Source organism: Bos grunniens, chromosome 15 (genome assembly GCF_055505025.1).
Source record: "Bos grunniens cultivar Pamir isolate PY7600 chromosome 15, Bosgru_T2T1.0, whole genome shotgun sequence".
Lineage (NCBI taxonomy): Eukaryota > Metazoa > Chordata > Mammalia > Artiodactyla > Bovidae > Bos > Bos grunniens.
This window is the reverse complement of record NC_141179.1, coordinates 14,997,831-15,025,431: the sequence shown is the minus strand read 5'-3', so window position 1 is coordinate 15,025,431 and position 27,601 is coordinate 14,997,831. Positions and strand designations below refer to the sequence as shown.

Here is a 27,601-nt window from a genome sequence, read left to right as displayed (position 1 = left end):
GATACTTAGCTACTAAGATTTTTTAAAGAAAAAAATCTACATACAAAGACACATGACTTCCAGAACATCACCCTTTATCTTTAGTTACGGAGTTGGGGATTGAAATGTACACACTGCCATATTTAAAATGGATAACCAACAAGGACCTACTGTGTAGCACAGGGAACTCTGCTCAGGATTAGGTAACAACCTAATAAGGAAAAGAATTTGAAAAAGAATAGATACATGTGCTGTAGTGAATCCTACAATGAAAGGGATATCATTCTTGCCTTGACTACAACCAAAGAGTCTCAGCTTTTATTTGTTTTACATAATGGGACTCCTCATAAGATTTTACTTGATAAAAGAAAATTAGTTCTATGGTTAAAAACTGTGAAGTCACGAATCAATCCCAGTAGTCTGTTGTCATCTGACTCATCAAAAGATGTGCCTGAAAACTGAAAAGGCACAGTCTTCATGTTCTCTTTTAAAAGTTTTAATTGATTACGTAAACATTTGCCTCATCATGTTATATGTCTACTATGTGCCAGAGAATATGTAAAGGGCTTTGTATATTAACACTTTATCTTATTTAAATGTAACAATGCTATAAATTCTTTGAGATACAGATGAGGAAACTGAGACTCAGGGATAGTAATAAATATACTCCCAAGATATCTAGTTAATAAATGGCAGAGTTGGCTTTGAAACCAGATTTAATTCCAAAAATAATGGGCTCTTCTGCCATACATGTATGCCTATGAAATGACTACAAATGGTTTTATAATGTAGGAATTGCTTTTGTGATGAAGGTGAGGGGAGAAAGGAAGAATGAAAATAAGGAATTAAAATTATATTGTAACATGATTATAGCCCTTACAGATAATGCTAGAAGAATATCTGTGCAACAGAAACATGAATGTCCCAGCAGTGGAATTGTGGGTGGTCTGTTTTCCTTATCTCTACTCTTTTTTTTGGTATTGTCCCTGATTTTTTCAATAAAGGTGTATTGTTTAAGGTGAGCCATTATTCAGCAGAATTGATAGTGGTGGTAGTGGTGGTAGTATTTTTTATTATAAAAAAATAACACACTAAAATTGAACTGAAGAGTATAATAAACTGCCATACACCGATTGCTCATTTCTGGTAATTACCAACTGCAGTCAATCTTGCTTCATTTATATTGCCATCCATCTCCCTCCCTCTGTTGTTCTGAATCAAATACCAAACATGTCATTTCACTGTATTTTAGTAGGTGTCTTAAACATAGCTGCAATAAAGCCTAACAAGTAAACATAGTTCCTTACTGTTATTAAATAACCAGTGGGTATTCAAATTTCCAATTGTGTCATAAATGTTAGAAACTTTTTTTAAAATTTTTGTGTCTTTGATTTAAGATCTAAAGATCAGGTCCACCCATTGTGATTGGTTGATGCCTTCTTAGTACCTCTCACCTTGTATGTTTCCCCTTCAACTTCCCTCCATCAGTTTTTTTCTCCTTAAAAGTTACTGAAGAAATAATTGTGCCAGCACCATCCCTTTGTGTCATTCAACAATATACATTGTTCTCTTTCCTGTGAATTGGTAGATGCTCGATCAGATTTAAGTTTGATTCTTTTTGGCAAAATAACGCTATGGGCAGTAGTATGCGCCTCCCTCAGAGATGCAAAGAAAGCATCTCTGTGTATTTTAAGCAGCTCATCAATAGCATGACCAACGTTTATTATCTTCATTAATTCTTTGGAAGGTGCAAAATGATATTGCAATTCCATCATTCCTTTTTCACTCATTAAGTGGAACTTGTTTTTTGGTTTTGTTTTGTTTTTTTTAAAGAGAAAGTGTCCCTCATTTAGTTTGCATACCCAGAGGTATGGGAGTTTGTATGGGAACTGTAGGAAATACTGAATTACTTTCTGTTTATTTACAACTTTTCAAAATGATGAGCTAGCTTGCTAGCATCTTCCAATGGTGAGCAATTGGTGCTTTGGTTATGGTATGGTGTGTTTGTCTCTTCATTTAGTCTCATTTGGATTCTTGTGTTTTAAACATACTCAGTGTTTCCACCCACTACAGATATTATTTTCTATATCGATGTTCAAATTGTGCTACCTTCTGCCTGGCTCATGAGTCTTTTGAGAGTCCGCTAAATTGTCCTTGATAGTTTCCTTGCTATCTGACCTGACAAGATTTATAGGCTCATTTTACACTTTTCCTATTGAATACATCTATTTCTTCTTAAAGTAACTTGAGTTTATGCTGATAATTCTAATTAAAAACAAGATTATATTAAACTTCCATTTATATTTCCTTTTTCTTTAGCCAAGAATCCTAGTCCTAAACAATGAAAGGAATAATGGAATTAGAAAATCATAAAATTATTCTCTTGCCTTATTCCACAATGTTTTAATCCCACACAGTAATCTCAGAATGCTGACACTGTCACCAACAATAGGATTGTCAAGAGACTAAGATGATTTTGGAGTTCTTTTTTACTTTAGGACACGCCCACTAGGGAGGTACAAATTACTGCATTTATAGCAATTATTATAGTTATCTGCTGGCAGCAACTGGCTATATATTTGGGTACATTTGTTTCATTTATGTTTTTATTGTTTTATAACTCTGTAAAAATACTTAAATGACTCCAAAGTCAAATGAACAAAACATGGTATAGTCAAAGAATTCCAGCTTCTGACTGTATTGTCCCTTCCAGCCTATTTCTACACCTGTCCCTTATTGATAACCATTTTTTAAAAGTCATGGTTAAACCTTTGGTTTTAAAAATGTATAAGCAGATATTTGTATGTGTACAAGAGTGTGTGTGTGTGCATGTGTAGAGCCCTATCCTTCTTAAATAGTAACCTGCTTTTAACATACTTTAGTTTGCTTCTTTCAATTAACAATTGAGAGAAATTGCTTCTAGAGAAATAGCTATTTTTATAGCTATATCATATATATATATATATATATAATGTATATAGTATGTTCATTACATGGACATACAATAGTTTTTAATCAATCTCTTGAACATATATATATATATATATATATGATTATATATTATATATTCAAAAACATATATGTGTGTGTTTGAGAGAGATTTTTAGAAATTGAATTGCCAAGTCAAAGCACAATTGCATATGTAATTTTGCTAGTTATTGAAATATACTTCCATAGTGACTGTTTTGCAATGACAAATAGGAATGTAGGAGAGTCTTTCCCCAAAACTTTTTCAACAAATATTTTGTCAGATTTGGAATATTGCAAACCTATTCCCAGGTGGCAAAATGGCAAAGAAACTGCCTGCCAATGCAAGAGATGCAGGAGACACAAGAGATGCAGGTTTGATCCCTGGGTGGAGAAGATCCCTTGGAGAAGGAAATGGCAACCTACTCCAGTATTCTTGCCTGGAGAGTCCCATGGACAACGGAGCCTGGCGGGCTACAGTCCATGAGGTCACTAAGATCAGATATGACTGAGGGACTGAACACACACACACAGACAAACCTATAGGTAAGAAATGGTGACTCCATCAACTTCCGACCAGCTATCAAACCCGGGCCCCCTGCATTGGGAGCATGGAGTCTTAGCCATTGGCCACCAAGGAAGTCTCTCCATGTACTTTTTTCATTTTTCTAAGTGAGGTTGAGTATCTTTTCACAAGGTTAAGAACCGTATGCATGTATCCTATGACTGTCTGTTCATTTCTCTGGCCTCGTTTTGATAGGGTTGTGGGTCTCGTCTCTATTTTGGAAACAAGTCAATCATTTTGGTCAAAATCGTTTTCAACCCTCTAATCATATAACTTTTCATACTATGTGTTTCTTGAAAAGTGGTGAGTAGCACTACATATTCCAAATACAACCCTATTACATTAAACATGAGAGAAGAAACACTGGGCTTGAGTCATCTACCATTTCCTTGTCAATTAAAAAAACAAAGTCTGTGCCTTATATGTCAAGTCATTGCTGAGAATGGAGATTTTCTCTGCCCGTAAGCTTGTTGCATCCAACTGACTTTCCTCCCTATCCTCAAGGTAACTCTGATATGACTATACACATTTCTCCCTAAAACTGATTTTAACTATGTTGCAAACTGGCTAGTTACAAATCACTTAAACCAAGCGACCTCAAATGCTTTTTAGAAAATGTCAGGACATTAATAAAAGTCAATACTTAAGTCATTTGCCCTTGCCTGCTCTGTTTCTTTGGCTATATAATAAAGCAGTTGGAAAAAAATGATTCTGGTCTCACATCTCTTCCTTCTATGGAGACTCTACCCAAACTGCTTTTAAAATGCATCTCCAAAACCTTTTCCAAATTTATTCTCCAATTCTCAACATGGCTTCCACTCAATGTCCCTTAAACCTTCTCAAGCTTTTTTTAATTGCTCATTAAGGTGTGGGCTCTGCATCAGAGGAATCAGGCCCACCTGAGTCTGAAATGTCTGTCTGGGGCCCCATCCCAGAGGCATGGACTCAAGAATTGGGCTGAGCCCCACCACCCCATCCCTGACTGACACATGCTCAGGCTCGAGAAAACAATGATATAGACTAACCTTGCCCACAGTTATGGGAATGTTCATGCTAAAAGCTGTTAGCCTCTATTGCCTTAATACTGAAGTTCTAGGTATTTTTTCATGTATATTATCTCCCCAGCTAGGCTATAAATTATGGAGAAGGGAATGGTTACCCACTTCAGTATTCTTGACTGGAGAATCAGACAGAGGAGCCTGGTTGGCTACAGCCCATAGGGTCACAGAGTCGGACACGACTGAGCAACACACACACACAGGCTATAAATTAAGAAGTCATAATCTTCAAGTCTTATTCTATCATAACTCTCATTCTATCATAACTCTCATTCTATCATCTAGCATGGTTCTAGTCACGTTCCAGCACTTGCAAAGGCTTAATTACATATAGCTTGATGCATCTATTGTTGCTTTGAAATAGCACAATAAAAATTTACATTTTTTCAGAAAAGTATTTCACAAAAGCAGTCTTAACAGGTAGGAAAATTACATTTGGCCTGCATCAATGCTCTCAAATCTATTGTTTTAGAGCCTTGTACTGGGAAAACTGGAAGCTTATGGCAGCCTGAATAATGTTGCCTCGAGTAGTCCAAGTCCTAATCCCTAGAACATATAAACAACTATGTTCCTTACATGATAAAAGGGAGTATGTGGATGTAGTTACAGACTTGAGACAGGGAGACTGTGTTGATCATCCACGAGCTCCCGACAACGTCCTCATCCTTGTAAGGTCCTAATAAGCAGGAAGGAGACACTATGACCAAGAGATCTATGACCACAGAAGCAGAGACTTGAAGATGCTGTAGTTCGAGTGTGAAGATGGAGCAAGTGGCAAAGAACCACAGAATATAAGAAATGCATTTCAGAAGCTGGAAGAGGCAAGGAGATAGTTACTCCCCTGCAGCCTCATGAAGGAAGCAGCCCTGCCCACACCTTGACTTCACCCCCATTAGACTGATTTGGGGCTTCTGGCCTCCAGAACTGTAAGAGAACTGATTTGTGCTGTTTTAAGCCACTAAATCTATGGAAAGATGTTACTGCAGCAACAAGAAACCAATACAAAATTTTTGGTGAGTTTTTATTGTGAAATATTGGATTTAGAAAAAAGTACAAAATGTCAACGGTCAGATGTGTACAGGTACAGTATTTCAATAGTCTATACATGTGAACAGCTTAACAGGTTCACTGCAGAATGCATATTTAAACCAATACAATCTAAAAAGGACTGCAATATTCACAGGCTATTAATACATAAATAACTGGAGCCAAAATGACCCTCACTGGTAAATGCTAATCAATAGCTGAAAGCAGCCTAAAAAAGCACAATATACGGCACACCATAGTATCTCCTTACAGGTCCACATTGAGAGGATATTAGGTCATTAGGTCAATACACTACAGATCCAGGACTGGGACTCATTACTAATTTATACAATTGCAAAATAATTAAGTTATAAAACCAGGTCATGGAATAAAGAAAGGCATTTAATTAGGACTAAATACTGTGAAGCCCCTAAAATGTTTTAGCCTCCGAATTTACAAAGCTTAATTATTTAGACTGATTTCAATTTTTAATCACTTACCTACAAAAAAGGGGAAGGGGCACCTTTCTTTTGTAGCAGCTCCAACAAGGTGTAAGAACTATTACACAGTTTATTTTAAAACCACAATGACCACTGTGGATTGACAAATGGCTATGAATCCAGAATACAAACAGTATAAATTTTAAAGAAAGGTAATGACTGTATTATGAATTTAGCAAATCCTGAAAACATTAAAATCTGTGTTAGGAAGGCATTAGCTATCACTGTTGAGAGTACTAAATTTAGGAAAATTATTGCATGAGGTCTCATAAAAACAAACTGGTTTAATTTTTCCAAGTCTGACTGATTCAATATTTTACTATCACTTGAAAATTACCCTAGATTATATGTATTCAAACTGGATAAAAAATTATTTGAAATCAGTTTAAAATGAAACTTTAGGAACAATCTACTGAAACATGAATTATGTTAAAAACAATTAATACAATCATCCTGTGTTCTGAGGAAAGAGGATAGGACATTCTTAGAACCAATCTTCAAAACTGATAAATTTAATAACAATTTACTAAAAACAAATTTATCCTTGCCCATAAATTCCTAAGAGGAGACTTTCTACTCTGTACAGTATACCTGGCAATGTTTGATATTTTAAAAATGAACTGAAAAGTCTGAATTGGCATTTACTAAGAAGGAGATCAATTCTATTACAGGCTGAAAACCACTGGATCAGAATGCAATTAGTCAATAATTTCTCCTAACCTATCCCACCCTACCTTTAACCTTTTATAGACAATTTTAAAGACTCTGATATAATTTTCTTATAAATAGTGCCTGAATCTTACAGTAGATTCCAATTTATTCAAAGATAATCACAGAATGATATAAAAGATATTTAATTTTTCCAGATTTGCTTTAAACTTACAATTTAAGTATGGTATACATAAATATTAACTTAGATAACCACATATTATAGAGAAAGCAGATATATGGACCATTGAAGAAAATTTTTTTTAATTTTAATAAAAGAAAAATAAAACATGTAACTCACAAAATATGAACATGAAGCCATATGACATAAAAAATAAAATTATTCTACCCATACTGATTTAAAATTAAATCTTTTGGGAACTATTTTAACATAATTCAATGAACTCAATGACCAACAGTTTCCCATACCACACAGAAACAAACCACGAAATCATCTCAAGTCTAATGCATTGTCAGTTCTTAATGCAACCGCAAACATTTTACTAGCAACTTTTCCTTCTGAAATAGGCTTCTGTACATATGCATTTATATACAAACATTTATTAAACATGATTTTAAAACAAACCGTATGTACAAAAGATCAGCATTCCTATAAATAAAAACATTAGGTGGCAAAAAGGCACTTGTAAGTAAAAATCTACAGTAGTTTTTACAAAACAAACACATTTTACCTTGGATACTGTACAATAAACATTAATTCCTATACCAATAATGAAAATACTAGTTTACTAACTAATGTTAACAATGTAACTTTTAAAAACATATTTACATATACTCTGAAGTTCATTTAATAAAAGCACCATGATTCTCTATTTCATGTTGATGAAAAGTATAAACACAATTACCAAAAAACCAGTGTTCACAATTTTTCTTGTTCAAAAGTTTTTGTATTTCTGAATTGAAAACTGTTTATATGAAATTAGCATAGTGTAAAACAAAAAACAAACAAAAAGCCCTGCTGTTCTGACTTCTGAAAACCATCCTACTCTATTATTGCATGTTGCATTTTATAAAGGGCACTAGTCATGCACTCCTTTACAACAATACTATTGCTGGCAAAAAAGTTCCTGGATATCAAATAATTAAAAAGTTACTTCAAACCAGTTGAAGTTTCATTTGAATGTTTTACAACTTAAAAAATGCTGTATATCAATTACAAAAGTGAATAGGAAACACGCCAATTCATTTGGTGTGCAAAAATATTTTTTCACTACACAGAATTTAAGGGCTTCACAGAATTTTTTTCAAATTTTACATTTTCAGCAGAAACACTTAACGAATAAGCACTTTCTCAAGGGGATGTTAATACGCTTCCACTTTTGTCAAACTTTTTACCCTTTGACAACGCTGCAACCTGTTTGAGTAGCTCTCTGTTTTTGGCCTGTGGGAGACAAAAACATTTACCATTAAAAATATTTCAAATATTAAGTCATGCTGAAGAATACACACTATCAGAATGAAAGAGGTATTTAGGCTCATCTCTTTGATATGTAAAAGGAAAACTTTAGATTGGTTTGTCAGCCCCCTTTGTAAATGTCCATATTAATGCGATTGTTGTCCAGATTCAACTGGTTACAAAAAAAGCAACTTAAAGTGAATCCATTTAAAACAGGGTCAAGTTTTTAAATACGGGGAAAATATTTCAGCTTTATTGTAAAAACATGAAGCAAAAGCTATGAATATAAGTATTATTTTATAATGAATAAAATCAAATAATTCAAGTGATAATTTGAGAGGACCATTTCCAGAACTATAAAGACCTTCATTCTGATGTGTATACCTTATAAAACATGCATAAAAGGTCCTTTTTGCAAAAATGTACAGACTTTATTGCTTTGCCAAACAGACTACTCTGTTAACAATACTTAAATAATTTTTTTTGAAGCACCAACAGTTAATCTGGTATTGGCTTTGATATAATTTGAGTAGTTATACATCATCACTGTGGCTTATGTTTGAAAATCATTTTCCTTTACAGGTCTTAAGATCTTTTTATTATCTAGACTTTTTTAACCTCAGTGCTTTATCTTCTAATTTTAGCCTTTGTATGGCAAGGTAACACTGCCTAACCTGTCTCAGGCTTTGTACTTAGCACCTCACCCTTCTCCAATCAAATTCTCCCTAATTAATACCCATGACGACCCCCAAAATGCAAATAACCTAGCTATCTTATATTTGCAAGTCAAATCAATTTTTTACGTTCTACTGCATGATTAACAGCATTTCTCTATTCCATGATTATTAAATAATTAAGGTTATAATTAGGACTTTCAGTTTCAAATTCAATTTCAGAGAACCATAAAGAATCTAAAAGGATTTTTATTTTCCCTTTAGAACTAGTTTGAGAAACTCAGAGGACAAATCAATGAGAATGCCTGGCAGTTAGTGAAAGTCAAATACACCCACTCATTATTAACTGGTGTAACACTCAGTTGACCATCCTAGTAAATACGGTAGTCATAAATTGTTTTCTTTTCATTGTTAGCTACATATATTACTTAATTTATAATAGACACACTGGCTAAAACAAGGAATCTTAAGAAACAAATTTTAAAATACAAACTAATGAAGGGCATAAAAAAAGGAAATGTTTGCAAAGTTGCTCCAAAGAGATCTCTGTCAGATCTGTAAGCTACATTATGTAGAAGTGTTTACAATGACATAGCAAATCATTAAAAAGTTAACTTTTAAACTATCTTTTCTCATTCATGATTAAAAAATAAACAAAATATCAATGAGTTTATAATTGTCATATTCTAAGTATGAAATACAAGAACTCAAATGTTAGATATTACAAGGGTGGGGGAGAAGAGGGAGAGGATGAGATAAATGGAAAGCAGCATGGAGGCACATACACTGCTGCTACTGCTAAGTCACTTCAGTCATGTCTGACCCTGTGCGACCCCAGAGACGGCAGCCCACCAGGCTCCCCTGTCCCTGGGATTCTCCAGGCAAGAACACTGGAGTGGGTTGCCATTTCCTTCTCCAATGCATGAAAGTGAAAAGTGAAAGGGAAGTCCCTCAGTAGTGTCCGACTCCTAGTGACCCCATAGACTGCAGCCTACCAGGCTCCTCCATCCGTGGGATTTGCCAGGCAAGAGTACTGGAGTGGGTTGCCATTGCCTTCGCCCAGCACATACACTAACATATGTGAACAGACAGCCAATGGGGATTTGCTGTATGACTCGGGGAACTCACACTGGGGCCCTGTGATAACCTAGAGGGGTGGGGATGGCGGCAGGTGGAAGGGAGATTCAAGAGGGAGGGGACATATGTACACCTATGGTTAATTTATGTTGATGACAGACATCAAACCAATATTGTAAAGCAATCATCAATTAAAAATAAATAAATATTAAAAAAACATTAGGTATTGAAAAGTTTTTCCTTTTAATTCTTTATCAGCGAATTTTCAATCTGCATGTATTATTTAGTATCCTAATCACATCATTAAATCTGCTGATAAATTATGTAAGAAAAAAGCCTTTAAGAAAAATCAACGGTCAGTTGCTAAAAGGAGACAAGTCTAAATCTTATTCTGATACAATTAAAATACACTTCATAATAATATTTAGTTACATGCATTAAAAGTTTTATCCTCGTATTTATTACTTCTTTATTACACACCATGCAAAAATCAATTATTTAAGAACTCTTAAGCAAGTTGAAAATGTTTAGAAATGCTGGCCTAAAGGAAAGAATATGTATTAATCACAGATGCTTCTCTGATTCCTGGTTTTGCCATTTATCTGCTATGTAATTGAAATTTATTTTCTCATATGTAAACCAGTACTCACACCATCTATCTCAACAAGGGTTGAAAGAACTAATCAAATATACAAAACACTTAACCTAACACAGTGGCTGGTATACAGCAGGCACTCAAATGTTATTTCCCTTTTCCTTTTTATCACCTTATCCCCTAAATGAAGGTGTATTTTTTATTGGATATTCCTGGTATTTCAGATAATCTGGTTACTGTTTGGTTGGTTGGGTTTTGTTAAGGGGTTTTTTTTGGGGGGGGACAGTTTTTTTGTGTTGCTCAATGATTATTTTTCAGGTTTGGTAATTTCAAATGTTTTGAGAGCTATTAGAACAAGGTAAATTTTCTGCTTCAGTGTTCAGTTTCTTATCCCAAAAAGATAAGAACAACAGTTCACTATATTTACTCAGGTAGAGAACCTTACTAGTACATGGCTGCTAAGGGGAATGGGGTTAAAAGAGGATACTTAACTGTGACAGAAGGTCACCAATAATAACACAAATAGGGAAGTGGTCTAACAGCAAGAATGAAACACAAAACCTGAGTAACCTGAGGTGGGAGACAGTGCAGAACAGAAGAAAGTATAGTTAAATCTGAGTTAGAAGATGTAGGTTTCTATGCCACTTCTGACTACATTTCCACAATTTCATGTGTAAAATGAGGACATCACATAACTCAAAGTTACACTGAGGTGCAAATAAGACAGCCTATGTAAAATTATGTTGAAAATGTACACTTTGATCTTATTATTAGTTATTATTCTATGAAATTTCAGCTATCAACCAAGAAGAGGTGGGCTACGGATACTAAACAGACTAAAATGTCAAAGAGAAGTCCCCTGTGCTTACAACTACAAAATCAAACAACGAACTGCTCTTCTGAACAGTGAGATGTACTAAGGTTTATCAAATTTAAGTACTGCTCACAGGTTTTTTGCTGTATCATTCTGAATTTATTCATGTTTTGGCTACATCAAACTGGAGATCACCATGCAGAAGATTTTATTTCCAGTTATCAGTCAGCCCTAACAACTGAATGAGTAACACAAAATGAAACTACTATTTGCTGGTGGATGAGAAACGATAATGTACAAGAAGCCTAGTATATAAAAAGGGCAAATCTCTCAGAAAAGAGGGCTGATGGGTATTTCCATAAATCACCACTCATTCGGCAAACTAACTGAACATCTACTATGTGTCAGGTTCTACGGAAGTTTCTCTTCACAATTCTTTGACAGTAAGATCAGCATTAGGACTAGCCAACCTCTACCTTGAATTTCAGCAAGTTCCTAATCCACTTTACAATCTTACTCAATGTAAGCTATGTTAGAAGAATGAAGAACACAAAACCAAAAGATAGGAACAGCAAATATCCCTTGGTGTTACAATGTTTAAAAAAAAAAAAAAAAAAAAGGTAGGGCAGTATTAATTCCTTCCTTCCCAAGCTGCACTCTCCCAACGGATGGCCCGAAGTCTGTGTGCTGCCATCTTCTATGCTTTTAAGACAACAAATGTCAGAATGTATAAATTAATAGAACATGTAATTAACTTAGTGCATCTGATTTTTAAATTCATGAGACCAGGGTGAAAAAAGGCTTGAAGAAGGGGATAACCTGTGTCTATGTTGGATGCGCTCCATCTCTGTGTGCCAGACCTCAGACACCACCCTCTTTGTCACTGTGGTGACTCCTGGCATCACCATTCAGTTGTTCTACATACAGAAACCCTACCGAGTACACCCTGCAGTACTCGGAGGCTGGCTTGTACAGGATCCCTCCTGTGGATACTGAGAGCCCTATTTGCTGCTGCTGCTGAGTTGTTTCAGTCGTGTCCAAGTCGTGCAACCCCATCAACTGTAGCCCGCCAGGCTCCTCTATCCATGGGGATTCTCCAGGCAGGAATACTGGAGCGGATTACCATTCCCTGCTCTAGGGGATCTTCCCAACCCAGTGATCAAACCCAGGTCTCCCACTTTGCAGGCGGATTCTTTACCATCTGAGCCACCAAGAAAGCCCAGAGCTCTGCTTGGCACTTTGGAAATCGTAGTCCAAAGGTTAAGGTGCACTCTTGGGCCTTGCACCTCTGCATGCAGCATGAATTTCCTTCACTTGAGGTCCCTAAAAATTGGTGTGTACCTCTACTTCTCCTCCATATCTGGGAGGAAACAGAAGAATAGCTACACAGTGTACTAAACTTAATTTTCACCTTAGTTTCACGAATCTGAAAACTCCATCTAAATTTCAGGCAAAAGTTTTCAGATTTAATCTACTGAATCCCCTCTATCAAGTGATTTCAAGCAACAACTTTTAATGGGAGCAGGATTAAAAACTATTATAAACTCAAAATCAAAGCTGAAAGTGCTCTGGATATGCATAAAGTAGGGATACCAATATGATTCTAAGAGAAAGAATACTATTAACCACATTTAGCCATCCTTGCCTAACAGTTTACATAAATTATCTCATTTACCTGGAGTTGTTCCACTGTTTCTTTGTGAGCTTTTTCCATACTGTTCATCTTTGTTCTCAAGTTTGACTCTTGGTACTGAAAATCTGCCTTAAGTTCAGTTAACTGAAAGGTTAAAAAATATATAGATAAATATTCATATATATGCATATATACAACCTGATAAACAAACACCCACCATTTTAAATATTTTTCACAGTAAACTCACAATTCATTATAAAATGGAGAATGTTAACAGATTCCTGCATTTTGTAACTTATCTAGAATTTCTGTTTTGTGAAATGAATTCTAATTTACTAGTTTAACACTAATATTACGATAATATTGAAACATCAGTAAAATTTTGAGAAGTTGCTGTTTTTGTTTCTTTTTAAGGTAGTTTCACTGGACACAGAATTTGGCAACTGGTATGCCAACAGGAAAGCTTAGTGGTTAATGCTTTGGAAAATGCTTCGGTTAAAACATACTTCACATATAAAAACAAAGTAAACAATACAACTGGTTTCAGGTTAAAACAATCTTTCAATGATAGAAGAAAAAAGGTTCACACTGGACAAGTATGAAAATCAGAGAAACAGTTTTATCAACTGAAAGCTATATTGCTTTTTCCTTTAAACTTTATGTCCAGAACTCCATATCTGATACCACCTAAGATCTGAAGTAAAGATGGAGAACAAAACACAGAAATACAACTAACATGGAATGAGAAAGGAAAGAGGGTTACTTTAAAATTTGCGCTTAGACAACTTAAAAAAGTTAAGGGATTTGAGAAAGACAGCTAACTACATGACAATTTTTCTTCATAAATATAGATGGCCTAAAGATATAAAATCTCATGACTTCACACTAAAAAATAAGTTGGTATTATATAATTTCAATAAAAGAACCAGGTAGAAGAAAGGTTCTGGTCATTTTTATTGATTGATTGCTTTTTATTATTTTTTTAAATTGGAATATAGTTGCTTCTCACTGCTCTGTCAGTTTCTGCTGTACAACAAAGTAAATCAGCCTTACATATACGTATATCCCCTCTTTTTTGGATTTCCTTCCCATTTAGGGCACCACAAAGCACCAAGTAGACATCCCTGTGTCTTGTGCTACAGGTTCTCGTTAGATATCTACTTTATACACAGCAGTACAGTATAGTAATGTCAATCCCACTCCTACCTTTCCCCTTGGTATCCGTGTTTGTTCTTTATGTCTGCATACCTACTTCTGCTTTACAAATAAGATCATCTTTACCACTTTTGTAGATTCTACATGCTTCTGGTTATTTTTAAATGGTTTTCATTATGTAAGTTTTAAAGGTTTGCAGGTTCTTTTCTGTAATTACCCAGTAATCACTAAACAAAGAAGTACACCAAAAAGAGAAAAAGGAAGTCACAGTATCTTATATTCTGATTTTCTGAATAAAAGCTCTTGCTTTTGTCAAATTCAAAGAATAACTGAATTCTGCTTTCTATATTACAGAGGAATTCTTGTGCTAAAACACCAGTTCACTACAGATAAACTATGATATTCTCATCTCTATGTTCTAAGTTGCCTCCATATTATTAAAGTTCTGAAAAATAAGAACATGTCTTTTTTTTTATTATTATTCTATCTTTTTATCCTTCTGATCTAGTATGTGGCTGGCTGCAGAAGTCACTGAATGAAGTGAACTAAATTCAAGAAAATAACATGACTGTCTTACACTTACATTGTAAGAAAAAGGTGTAAATATGTAGCTATTTTTAGGCTTACAATTATTTTGCTCAAAATACTGCGAATTTCCATGCCCATCAGTGTTTAAGAAAAAAGGAACACTAACAAAAACAGAAAACTGTTACTTAAGTGCAGGAACAGTCTAGTCATGCTAGAAAAAGAAAACAAAATCTAAAGAAGCCAAAATTCCACAATTCATTACTACTTGGTTTTGGAATCCTTGCTATTTTATAGTAAACTTACCATTTTACTCAACTTTTATCTAGGTTAGTACAGATAGACCTGTCTTTGTGTAACAGAAATTTCTCTGAAATTTTGAGTGTAAAACAAATTTTCATAAAAACTAACCGAAAATATTCTGTTACTAAGCAAAAAGAACCATAAAAAATAAGACACTCATAATTTTGCTACTTTTATGTCAATTCTAAATTTCAAAAATTGAATTTGCTTAAAAGGTAAGGTACAAATGTATTAAAATAAATTTAAATCTGTTAACCGTCAAGGTCAGGGAAAATGTAATGTAAAAGTTACATTTTTTTACATGAATGTCAGAAGTATAAGCCAACTTAGATTCAAGCATTACCGTGGATACTCAGAGACAGCTATATTCATAATTATGTCTTGTTTGTAATTTTAAGAAGAGTATTTTTAATGTTTTCCTATTGCAATAATGTTTGAAGTAGGTCAAACTAGATAGTCCAGGACCATAAAACAAGTACAGAAGTAGGTTCTACCCTCAAAGATGACCAGACCCCAGTAATAGCAGCTATGAGCACTTATACACGGACTTTACATTTTCATTTCATTACAATCATCCCATGAGATGGTGTTAATACTCTCATTTTTAAAATGAGAAAATTGAGGCCCAAAGAGGTACAATTCAGCTAAAGTGCACAAAGAAAGTATTACAACTTTTTACTAAACAGACTGTGTATTTGATTATTCCTCTTGATCTAACTTATATAAAAGTTCCAATAAGCGGATTTACTTTCCACCTTATATATAGCTAATCACTATCACATAGGAAATTCCCATAGCATTAATTTTCACCTGTTATTTGATCCTAATTGAAATAGACAATTGGTATATAAAAGACTGCATTCAATTCAATTACTTTATCAAAAGAATTGACACCATATTCATTTATATCTTGTTTTCAAATTAAGACATTAGACCTAACTTTAGATTTCTGGCTTAGTGAAACTAATATCCAGAAATTAATAGAATTTTATAGCCCTCAACTAATTCTGAGAACTAAAATTCTGAAATACTGTTTTTATGTATCATCATTAGATGGCTTAGGTTCCAATTTGCACTTCTGTGTCTTGTAAGAATCATGCACAACATACATTAAGAAGTTATTAAACAAAGTCTAGTAAAATTTGCATTTATCAAGCAATAGTCAAGATGTAAATCTTACCAGGCTTCAGTGAACCATGTACTTACCTTTTTATCTTTTTCTAAAATGGTCTGGTCTCTCTGCTGTAAGAGACGTTTAAGTGACATCACTTCTTCTTTCAGTTGACTTATAAGGACAAAATTGTCTGTTCCCCCACTATCTGCTGACTGATTTATAGAGCTACTAAAAAGAAAAAAGTAAAATACAGTTAAATGAAGTAGAAAGAAAATTAGCAGGTGTTCAAATTGCATAAATTAGACAATTCCACAAACATCCTTAAGGCTAATGCAAAAAAATATGTACCTGACAGAAATGGATGCAACTGGCAAATTACCTTACTAATGGCACACATTACATACACCTGCAGAAATATAATTCAGTATTAGCTTTTAGGGGGTCAATACTTCTAGTGTAAAGCAATAGGCAGCCAATTTGTACAGTAACATCAGCAAACTTTTGGCTAATGAACTAAAACAAAGTCACTCTCATAATACTTTAAATCTAAAAACATTTTCCAAGCAGGTCAATCTCAAATATCACAATTAGTTTTGTGTTTCACTGAAGAATAATTAAGATACAGAGAATTCAGAAATTTTTTTTCAAAACCCAAATTTATGCCCCAAATAGAATAACATAGTTCAGTGCCACTTTCTTATTACTAAAATTAAGTTAAAAATTTTAACTGATTTTGTTTACTCTTCAAGGTGACTCAAAGAAGTCAATGTAGAAGATACATGTTTCTATTCTTTTACCTAGTAATAACTGGCAACCAGCCATGATTGTTCAACTAAGTTGAATTTTCACAGCACTAAAGGAATTAATTTTTACCTATCTCCATTAGATGGCTTAGATTCCAATTTGGGCTTTTTCTTTGGAGTTTCATTCTGAATTGCTGCAGAGGATTTATGGCTGAAACCAAACATTAATAAAAATAATTAGAGTAAAAAGGGAAGAGGCACCAAAGGAAAATATAGTTTTCTTCCCCTAAAACATTACTGAATATCAATTTTTTTAAAGCCTAAGTAACAAAGGTAAAGAAATGTCACATTTTAAAAAATACATGTCAAAGTATTTCAGGAAATATATTAACATATTTACCTCTGTTTCCACAGTCCCTGTTCTTGTTCTGGACTCAGATTGCTGATTCTGAAAAATACACAAATGACATCTAATAACAACATTTATTTAAAACATCAACATTTTAACAGCATTCTTCCCAATGGAATCAAATGATACATGTTTACACTCTTTTGTTCAATGAATGGCATATTCAACTAAGTTTTCAGACTAAGCTAATATATTGAATAAATCACATTTTAATAAAATAAATTCTAATCAAATGACTACTGGCCATCTTGTTAAGAAAAATACAACGATAGGGATTGGATTTTCTTTTTAATTAGTATTTTTATAATTCAATTTAATATCACATTAAGGGTTAGGGTATATGAGCATGAAAACGAACGTAATAGGGTTCTATAATGATAAAGTTGGAAAATCGTCTTACTTAGGCTACCCTTACTATTTTAGACAGAAGATATTTTATCTTAAAGTTAAGGCCTTCCTAATAATCCTACATGGAGATGAACCAGAGTAACTCAGGTAGCTCAGAATAGTGTGTCAGGCTAAACCAGGAAATATCTGAATTTCTTTCTTTCTTTTCTACTTTTCCTAAGAATCCTCTCCTCCAAAGTCTCCAGTCTTTCATTAGGCTGTACTCTAGAGCAGTCAAGCTGCAAATATGGGGAAATCTCATAGAAACAAGTGATTTTACTTTTCCTTATAACTAATGCTGCCGTTTAGTCACTAAGTCATGTCTGACTTTGGCGACTCCATGGACTAACCTGCCACGTTCCTCTGTCCATGGGATTTCTCAGGCAAGAATACTGGAATGTGTTGCCATTTCCTTCTCCAGGGGATCTTCCTAACTCAGGGATCGAACTTGTGGTCTCCTGCTTGGCAGGCAGATGGATTCTTTACCACTTAGCCACCTGGTAAGCTCCTTATAATTACTACTACAGTACTACTGCTTTTGCATTATGCCACAATGCTAATAACCACTTAATAATTCACTATGAAATGTCCATACCTTTCTCCCGTATTTTCCCACTAGCCAATCCTTCACTAACCTCTAGTTTATTCATTCAACATGTGCAGAGCATCTCCTATGTATGTATCAGAAACCACGTAAAATGCTGCCTCTTGAACAATGTGGGGCTTTGGGGGCAGTGATCCTCCAAGCAGTTGAAAATCTTTGCAGTCAGTCCTCCATTTAGGAGGTTCTGCATCTAGACTCAATCAACCACAGATCACGAACTACAGTAAATATTGAGTAAAACAAAACAAAGTCTGAGTATATAAGTGGACCTATGCAGTTTAAATTTGTTGTTCAAGGGTCCACTTGAACCTTATACAATATAAGAGGTGTTAGATGACCTGGGCTGTGCGACCTTTTGCAGCTTACTGAAAATCCCTGAGCCTCAATTACCTCATCTGCAAAATGGATATAATGCATAGCTTATAGGGAATATGAGGATTAAATGAGTTATGTATGTAAAATATTTAGTACAGTGCTATATACACAATAGAAATATGTACATGTGTTTATGTGTGTGTATAAAATTTATTGCTGTTGTAGATGTACAAGTTTTTTAACCATGTTCTTAAGAATCAGCTATAAATAAATAAGCCAGGGAAACAACAGCTGAAATTCTATCAACCTGAGCTATTCTCTACTTGTGGTGGGAAACAGTAACACTACTGAGGAATTCAGCTGCCATTTTCTCTTACAAATTTCACTAAGAGCACTGGCAAGTCATATGCATTGGCAAAGTCCAGACCTTGAAATGAGAAAAACCACAATAGTGACTTAATAGAAACATTTGGAATCTCAGCTTTCTGAGGTGGGCTTTTCTTGTATCCATATTAACCTGAGTTTCTTCCTTCCTCCAACACCCATCAATTTATATCACAATATGTAAACTGTCTGTAATCATCCTCATCCACTGAATTTCAGATATGACTCCACCAACTGGTTGCCTACTCATCACATACAAAATAGTATTTACACTTCTTAAATAATCAAAAGGAAAATTAAAAAATCAATCCATTCTCTTTCCCTTTACTTTTGAAACCTGTCATTCTTTCAAAAGATTAAGTTACTGTGACAATGTTAGATCTTAATAAACACAATGTGCGTGTGTCCTTTCACCTCATGCCAGAACAAATTTATCCGTAAAGCACAAGGAAAAGAGGTATGTCAGCTGAGTCTGAGAAGTAGGTCTGCCAGTCACCATCATGGTAGTTATTTTTTCATATTTTTCCCTAAAGCAAGAAGTGAAAATAAGGAAGATTTATGTTCCTTTGCTCCTTACTGTAATTCTCCGATACAGAGATCAGAACATTTCTTCAAAGTAGCCAGGTTAGAAAGCACTATGTAATCTACCACCATTACATTCAGAAAGCACTACAGCACAGCGACAAATGAAAAATGGCTAGAGAAGCAAACAGTATCAGTGCCTCAACGAACCCCCATAATCTGATACGTGTGCTTGTCTAAAGTTCAGAGTCAAACGTTGTTTACTAGACAGACCTATAAAATACTCCAAATGTATCATCCGTGTTCCTAAATGTGGCAGACATCAGTTTTCTGTACATGAAACTGTTTTGACTACCTAGAACTTGAAAATTATTCAGAGAAATTTGAGAAAATATAATAAATTCTCCTGAAACTCAGTGTGTATCATGTCCCTTTTTTCTCCATTTCAATTTTTGTATTTAATTTACATTTTAATAGTCTTGATTTTCCATGAAGACTAAAGCCACATTAAAAAAAAAACCTTTACACACATTAAGGATTACTATATCACTACTATTTAACTTTTCTTCCTAAGGCAATTTAAAAATCAAGTAGCTGATATTTGAATACAGTTCCTGTTTTTAAAAATAGCAAAGTACCACTACTCAGAAAGATTTTTGTCTCACATTTTGGGAATCTTCAATGTTTAGAATGCTTCTATCACAGTCACAAATGATAGTGTTACAATCTGTTCTCCAAAAATACAAAATACATTTCCTAGTCACTGGTTAAAATTTTAACTAAAACAAGTTAATAGGAACTGCTGCTGCTGCTAAGTCGCTTCAGTCATGTCCAACTCTGTGCGACCCCATAGACGGCAGCCCACCAGGCTCCGCCGTCCCTGGGATTCTCCAGGCAAGAACACTGGAGTGGGTTGCCATTTCCTTCTCCAATGCATGAAAGTGAAAAGTGAAAGTGAAGTCGCTCAGTCGTATCTGACTCTTCGCAACCCCATGGACTGTAGCCTACCAGGCTCCTCCATCCATGGGATTTTCCAGGCAAGAGTGCTGGGAGTGGGTTGCCATGTCCTTCTCCAAATAGTAACTGAGGCAAATGTAATTTTTACAAGTAAAATCCTAACGATTCTTTGAATATTGAGGTTTTTGATAACATGAATCAATGAAGTATTAACTGTGTACTTGTATTTTGACTTCATTACATGATAACTTTATACTGTAATTCCCGAAATGTCCGATCTTCACATTTATGGTAAACAACTTAACACACTCACTATGTGTAATCCTGTACACTGAATAAAGTGAGGAAATTGCCCTAGACACTCAAGAAGCTTACCACATACTAAACTAGTACACAGCTAGCATTTACAAAAAGTTAAACACCAAAAGCAGGTATTAAAATGCCACAGAGGACTTTGGAAAACACGCTTTCAAAGTACTTACTTATGATGACTACTGCTGTGACGATGGTGGTGATGGTGGTGGTGGTGGTGGTGTTTTGCATGATGCTGATCTTTCTCAGTAAGAGATGAAGATGATGAATTTGAATGTGAAGATCCAAGGCTCTTCCTCTGTTCTTTTGTCTTCTGTAAAACTCTCTTGTATGATAAAGTACAAAGCCAGCATAATAACTTCCCATCAACCTTTTAAAAGAGAATACTTTTATTAGATTAAATGCACCCGTAACTGGCTATAAGTGAAACCAGGTGAAGATAAGCCGTTCAACTTCTGACTCTCTCTCTTGTACACACAGATTTTTGCAAAATGGAAGTAAAATTAGACTGTTTGAATCTTGGGAAAACACTTGTTTAGAGGCTCACAAAAGGGCAAAGGATGATATACGGACATCCATTTGTTTGATGAATTTGAATTTATAGAGAGAAATTTGTTTTCTTATTACTGGAAGATAAACATAAATTGATGACAGATATATTTCAAAGAAACCTTATCTAAGCACTAACCTGAATTCTTAAATCACTGTTATTACTAAAAAGACAAAGTATCTATCATGACAGCAAAACTGTTAATTTACAGAAAAAAGGAGAGATTGAATGACACACAACCAATTTTCATTTGCAAATTCACCACCTAACAAGCTAAAAACTATGTCACCCCTAAATCAACTTGTAGCACTTTTGTGATCATTCACCCACATGCATCTCTCTTTAGTCACTAAGTCGTGTCCAACTCTCACGACCCCATGGACTGTATAGCCTGCCAGGCTCCTCTGTCCATGGGACTCTCCAGGCTAGAATATTGGAGTGGAAACCCACATGCACAGAGCAGCACAAAATTTGTGTAGCTGGACTACAAATGTTCCCAGATGAGGCTGAACAAGGTAAAGTTCTGCTGCATTTTTTCAGCTCTCACATTATAAACAAGTATCCTTTTCACAGTCTACTTAGTGTTTTTTATTGTTTTATTTTTATTGGATTTATTTTTTATTGTTTTTTACTGTTTTTTATTGGTGATTTCACTGTTAACATTGTCCCCAAGTATAATGCTAGAGTAATGTAGTGTTCCTAAGCACAAGGTGGCTGTGTACCTTACGTGGAAAACTGTTGTTCAGTTGCTAAGTTGTGTCCGACACTTTTGTGACCCATGAACTGTAGCTCACCAGGCTCCTCTGTCTATGGGATTTCCTAGGCAAGAATACTGGAGTGCATTGCAATTTCCTCCTCCAGGGGATCTTCCCAACCCTGGGATCGAACCCATGTCTCCTGCATTGGTATGCAGATTCTTTATCACTAAGCCACTCCGGAAGCCCTTAAGTGGAAAACACCTGTGTTAGGTAAGATTCAATCAGGCAGTTATAGTGTTGTTTGCTCCAAGTTCAATGTAATCAATCAACAATATATATTAAGTAAGGTGTCTTTAAACAGAGACATATACAAAACAGGATTAGATATTGATTGACTCTACCAGATTGTGACCAGAGGCAGGAACCTAATCCCGTACTACCCTAGGAGCCACAGTTCAATATTCACTAACTCAGTGTTCGCAGTACTTTTATAGAACAAAACTATGACAAACAATGGAAGTCCACTGTATGCCTATCAATGGGGAGAAAAGGAGATTTCTTTCCAAAATTATTAAGACTAAAATGATAAAAATTAGGTTTTTATCTTCTATTTGTTCACACAAGAGTGCTGAAGGGACACGTTTTCCAACTAGGATACATATATTGTTGTGGAGGGACCTAGGAGAGCCCCTCAAAGTTGACACTCATCCTCCAAATCAGTTGACACTGACAGACATCAGGAAGCCTGTGTGAATGAATGCTCAGCAGAGGAATGTCACACACATACACATACTTTCACTACAGGTAGAGGAAAAAAAAATGATATAAAATATGAGCCTCAAATCAAAAGGCACATGACTAACTTAGAAATATATATATGCTGAAGCGCCATCAGGTATTTTTTCACACTAGCAACATCAAGTAACCAGCAAAAGGTTAAGTAGCTGAAAGGATTTAAAAGCAGTCAGCAATTTTTCCACACAAAATGTTGGAGCCAAACAGTACAGAACAGTCATCACAGAATATTTTTTAAAGTATGTGTGCTGTGCTTAGTCACTCAGTTATGTTCAACTCTTTGCGACCCCACGGACTGTAGACCACCAGGCTCCTCTGTCCATGGGGATTCTCCAGAACACTGGAGTGAGTTGACATGCTCTCCTCCAGGGGATCTTCCCAACCAGTGATGAAACCCAGGTCTCCCACATTGCAGGTGGATTCTTTATCGTCTGAGCCACCAGGGAAGCCCAAGACTACTGGAGTGGGTAGCCTATCCCTTCTCCAGGGGATCTTCCCGACCCAGGAAGCAAACCGGGGTCTCCTGTAATGCAGGTGGATTCTTTACCAGCTGAGCTACCAGGTAAGCCCCCTTTTTAAAATAGAGTAACCTTGATTGATCAAGATGAATCTACATATGACGCCAAGGAGAAAATGTACTGTTTGTGAACTATCATCTAACCACCTGCTTTCAGGGACTCAAAGAATATATCAAGCTTCAGTAATGTATTAATCGTAAAAACTTCCAACTTGTTTGTGATGTATTTAATTTCCAGAAGATGTCATAACATAAATAAAACATACCTTTCTTCTTCCTTCCTCCTTCCGATCAAAAGCACATTGTTGTTTGCACTGCTCACAAGTCTGAGGTGGTCCATATTTTTTTTCTGAATTTGTGCAACGCTGACACTTTGTACCAATAAATGCCGCAATTATGTTACAGTACTGACAGGGCTTAGGCTGAAAAAAACAGATATGTATTTTCTTTAATTGAGACATTTAAAAATACTAAAATTTTGGTGCATAACCTAATCTGAGTGCACAGGACACATTTCAGGAGTTAATTAAGGAAATGTCATAATGGGCGAAAAAATTTGTTAATTATGTTGCTCTATTGTAGTCAAAGACATTTGATTCATTTACTAACACTTATTTCTAGACTCATGAAACTTTTTACTCTATTAAACAGATAAATAACACCATGAGAAATGTATTTATGATTTGCACAGTATGTTATATAATACAAAAGCTACATGTAAAAAAGTTCCAATCAAAGGCACACACTTATAGAAAAGTTTCATATATCCATATTTGAGGGAAAGAATTTCTACTAACTTAATGTCCTGTTAGTTTAATTACTTTATCATTTATTCAGCATACATTTAGCAGTTTTCATCATATATAAGTACAGATGATGCAATGAACAGATGAGTTTTCAACTAAAAAATTTGGCACAAGCAAATTCAACTAAAACATACCTTCATTTTCTTTGACATTCAAGACAACCCAGATTTTAGAAAGCCTTAAGGCCAGCAATTTTACTAATCATGACTGTAACATACCAATAATGAGTGCAATATACATAAAAGAAAAGAATTATACTAGGATAACTTCTTGACTTTTGAGACTAAATGCCTAAACACTGTGCCATATACAAAAACTGTCAGAGATTCTGAGGAAGGTGGAAAATATAATTATGCAAATTATGAATATGTAAGTTCTCTAAAATCAGGAGTCTGTTATATTTGAGTCTTTAAAGAATAAGATCATAAACATCACATTGAAATTCAATATATATAAACATGCACATAATATGACTGTTTTAAAATGCTGTCTTCCCAGTTGACCCTCCATAGAAAGTTTCTTTCCTGAAATATTTTGCTACTTTGAAACATTTAAAAACACAGCGATATATTTTTTTTAAAAGGTGAACCTTTGTGAAAACATTAACAGATCAATGCCAATAAGATAAAAATATAAGATATACTTACAGTGCCAAATTGCTTCACATTTTGAGCACACTTCTTACAAATTGTATTAGTTTTGCTGAAAAGGAAATTGTATATAGATGATGAAACTTAAGCAGCACGATGTTGAACTAAAGCAAGTAGTCAAAGTGTACTATCAGTAAAAGTGTACTATTTGCTTTAGTAGTACTTAAAACTTATTCTAACACAGAGAATTTTTCAAAAATACCAACATAAGATCTTTTCAGGGCTGTGTATTATCTAAGTTTACTCCTCTTAATTAAGATAAATGTTTTTACATGTTTTTATTGCATATTTTAAATGGAAACAAAACTAAAATTTTATTGTTTCCTATTTACACATTTACAATGGCAATCTTCACACTTGCCATTATGTATGCACAGAATCAGTGCCTACATAACCCTCCATTGTTCGCTCTTCACTATTATGATACTCATACCTACTTGTGAAGACATTCTTCTTCTTCATTATTCTTTTTATAAGCTCTTCTATGGGTACTGAGGCTCTAACAGGAATCACTCCATTAAAAGGTATGTGTTTTTCTTCCACTGGTGACAAGTTACTAGACTTTGCTGTAGACCTTTCCTCAAGTCCATGTCAGCACTAACATTCTACCTTTTTAAGTTTTTTTGATGTGGGCCATTTTTAAAGTCCTTACTCGGACTTTAAACAAACAAACATTATTTGTTAAAGTACTGTTTCTGTTTTTGTGTTTTGTTTTTTGATGGCCTGAGAGCATGTTGGATCTTAGCTCCTTCACCAGGGATGGAACCTGCACCCCCCTGCATTGGAAGGCACTTAACCACCGAACTACAAAAGATGATCCTGTCATTTTTTTCCCCCCACATCTTAACAATAACAATTGATATTTGCACTTTTCATTAGCAAGGCTGTATATTTTCCTTGCAATATTTTTTATTTCCTCAGGTATAAAGTATAGCTGTAAAATACTCATTAATTTTTGGTGAACATTCTCTCTCCTACTATGTAGAAACATGTAGTAAGTGCTTACAACTAAAATTTTGAGAAACTAAAGCATTTTATTTAAAAAAGCTTTAATATATATATGGGGTTACAAGCCTCAAGTATTCCTTACAGACAATACTTTGCCTTTAACAATCAAAAACTGTTCAATATACAAACCTCTCTTGTTGAAATTCTGATCTGCAGTAAGTACATTTTACAATTGGATGTGCAATCCGACATTCCTGTAATAAGACAATATATTAGTCAGTATCTATCTCGAAGTCCCAAATTTCACTTTTCTGGTGGAGAATTATTACTCAACCTAGTCAAATGCCTGAAATGTCAATAAAATCTGTCCCCCAACGAAGACAATTGAGTGATTTTATCAAGTAAGTGGCCAATTACAGCATAATTCCTTAGGGAAGGTTTAGGTGTCTTTGTCTTTATTAGATGTGGGGGGTACTCAACAGATGAAAATTACAGAACGCTGTCAGGGCCGACCCCAAGGACTGGTTAAATGTGAAACTACTTGTTATTTTGCACCGTCGCTCACAGACAGCATCCCGGCTTTAATGGGATGGGAGGAGCTCCAAATCTTAGAGCATTCTGTTCCCAAGCCAGACGCTTCGCTTTCCCGGACAGGGAAGGAGGATGCCATCAGCTCTGCGGCTTCGGGTTCCTAGCAAGAAAGTGCAAACACCGTCCTCTGCCTCCCGGTGGAAGGAGAGGACAGACCAGACAGAAAACCGAGAGGAAAACGTCTCCACCCCGGGGTCTCTGCGGCATAGACAGGTGGCTGCCTCACGCAGCCCCACCCCGAGACCCCCTCAACGTTGCTGGGGCCCGGACCCTTCTCGGGCCGCCTGGAAGAGGGCACGGCTCTGTCCTCCTCTCAGGGGCTTTCCCAGCGGATGCCCAGGTCCTCGGAGAACCGGGTCTCTGGGTGAGGAGGCGATAACTCCAAACCCCCAAAACGCCAGCGAGGAGACACAGGGGGAGGAGTGGGGGGGCTGCAGTGCCACACGGGCACCCAGCTCCCTCGGGCCACGGCCGAGGAAACCCCGCCCGCCCGCCACCCAGCGCCCACGGACCTTGCAGAGCTGCTGGCCCTGGGAGAGCTCCTCGAAGGGATAGCGCTGGGTGCACTTGGTGCAGGCGTACAGGGCCGAGGCCGCCATCCTGCTCCTCAGCCTCCTCCTCTACCGCCGCCCGCTCCGAGGCGGGGCCCCACGGGGAACTCGGGCGCCGCCGCCGCCGCCGCCCGGGCCGCGCGGGCTCCTCCTCCTCCCCCGCCCTCGGCCTCGCGCCCACCAGACCCTCGCCGCCAGAGCCCGAGGCCCCGCGGCCGCAGCCGTCTCCCTCCGCCTCCACTTCCGCCCCAGCCCACCCAGTGACGCCGTCCCAGCCGCTCCCGCTTAGGCCCCGAGAGCGGCGGAGGGAGACGAAGCGGGGAGTTTCGCTGCGGTTTAGCTGCACGGCGGCAGATCCGCTTCCTCCTCGGCCTCCCCTTCCCCACCCCTGATTGGCTGAGGCGGCGACTGCGTCACTCGGCCGCCCCGCCTAGCTTCTGACCCCCGCTACGCCGGGCGCGCCCACAAAAGGAGGACGTCGCTGGCCAATAACAGCCAGACGGCCTCAGCGCGCGAAAGCAGCTTTAAACTCGCCCCGCCCCGAGGCCCCGGTCGCGGCTATTTCCAGCAGCCAGTCCCAGGTTTGCGTGGGAGCTCCCAATCTAATTGGGCAGTTGTTTGTGGAGGTTTACTCTCTGCCCCGACTCTTTTTTTTTTTTTTCTCCCCTTGACTTCCATTGGACCAAATCTCTAGGCTCCTCCTTATCGTATTTGTTATTGGCCGAAAGGGAAGTACCTCACCTGGAGAGGCG

At 36.4% G+C, this 27,601-nt stretch overlaps 1 protein-coding gene across 6 annotated transcripts; it reads right to left on the bottom strand.

Moving 5' to 3' along the window:
• Positions 1-265: 265 nt before the first annotated feature.
• On the bottom strand, positions 266-27,207 carry FAM76B (family with sequence similarity 76 member B). 6 transcript variants are annotated; one of them, XR_015141776.1, is made up of 11 exons: positions 26,811-27,207; positions 25,897-25,961; positions 24,757-24,811; positions 23,570-23,725; positions 20,914-21,113; positions 17,254-17,301; positions 16,984-17,064; positions 16,459-16,516; positions 16,203-16,338; positions 13,056-13,157; positions 5,577-8,205 (listed from the first exon to the last, which is right to left on the bottom strand). XR_015141776.1 is itself a non-coding variant. In XM_086338965.1 (10 exons), exons 1-10 carry the CDS (start codon positions 26,895-26,897, stop codon positions 324-326), a joined length of 1,044 nt encoding a protein of 347 aa, XP_086195091.1. In that variant the 5' UTR covers positions 26,898-27,207; the 3' UTR covers positions 266-323. The 6 variants fall into 6 exon arrangements, 4 of the variants coding, with proteins under 4 accessions (XP_086195091.1, XP_086195089.1, XP_086195090.1 ...); XR_015141777.1 differs by having other exon boundaries at positions 8,010-8,205; positions 16,203-16,335; XM_086338965.1 differs by lacking the exons at positions 5,577-8,205; positions 16,459-16,516 and adding an exon at positions 266-437.
• Between the last annotated feature and the right edge of the window lie 394 nt (positions 27,208-27,601).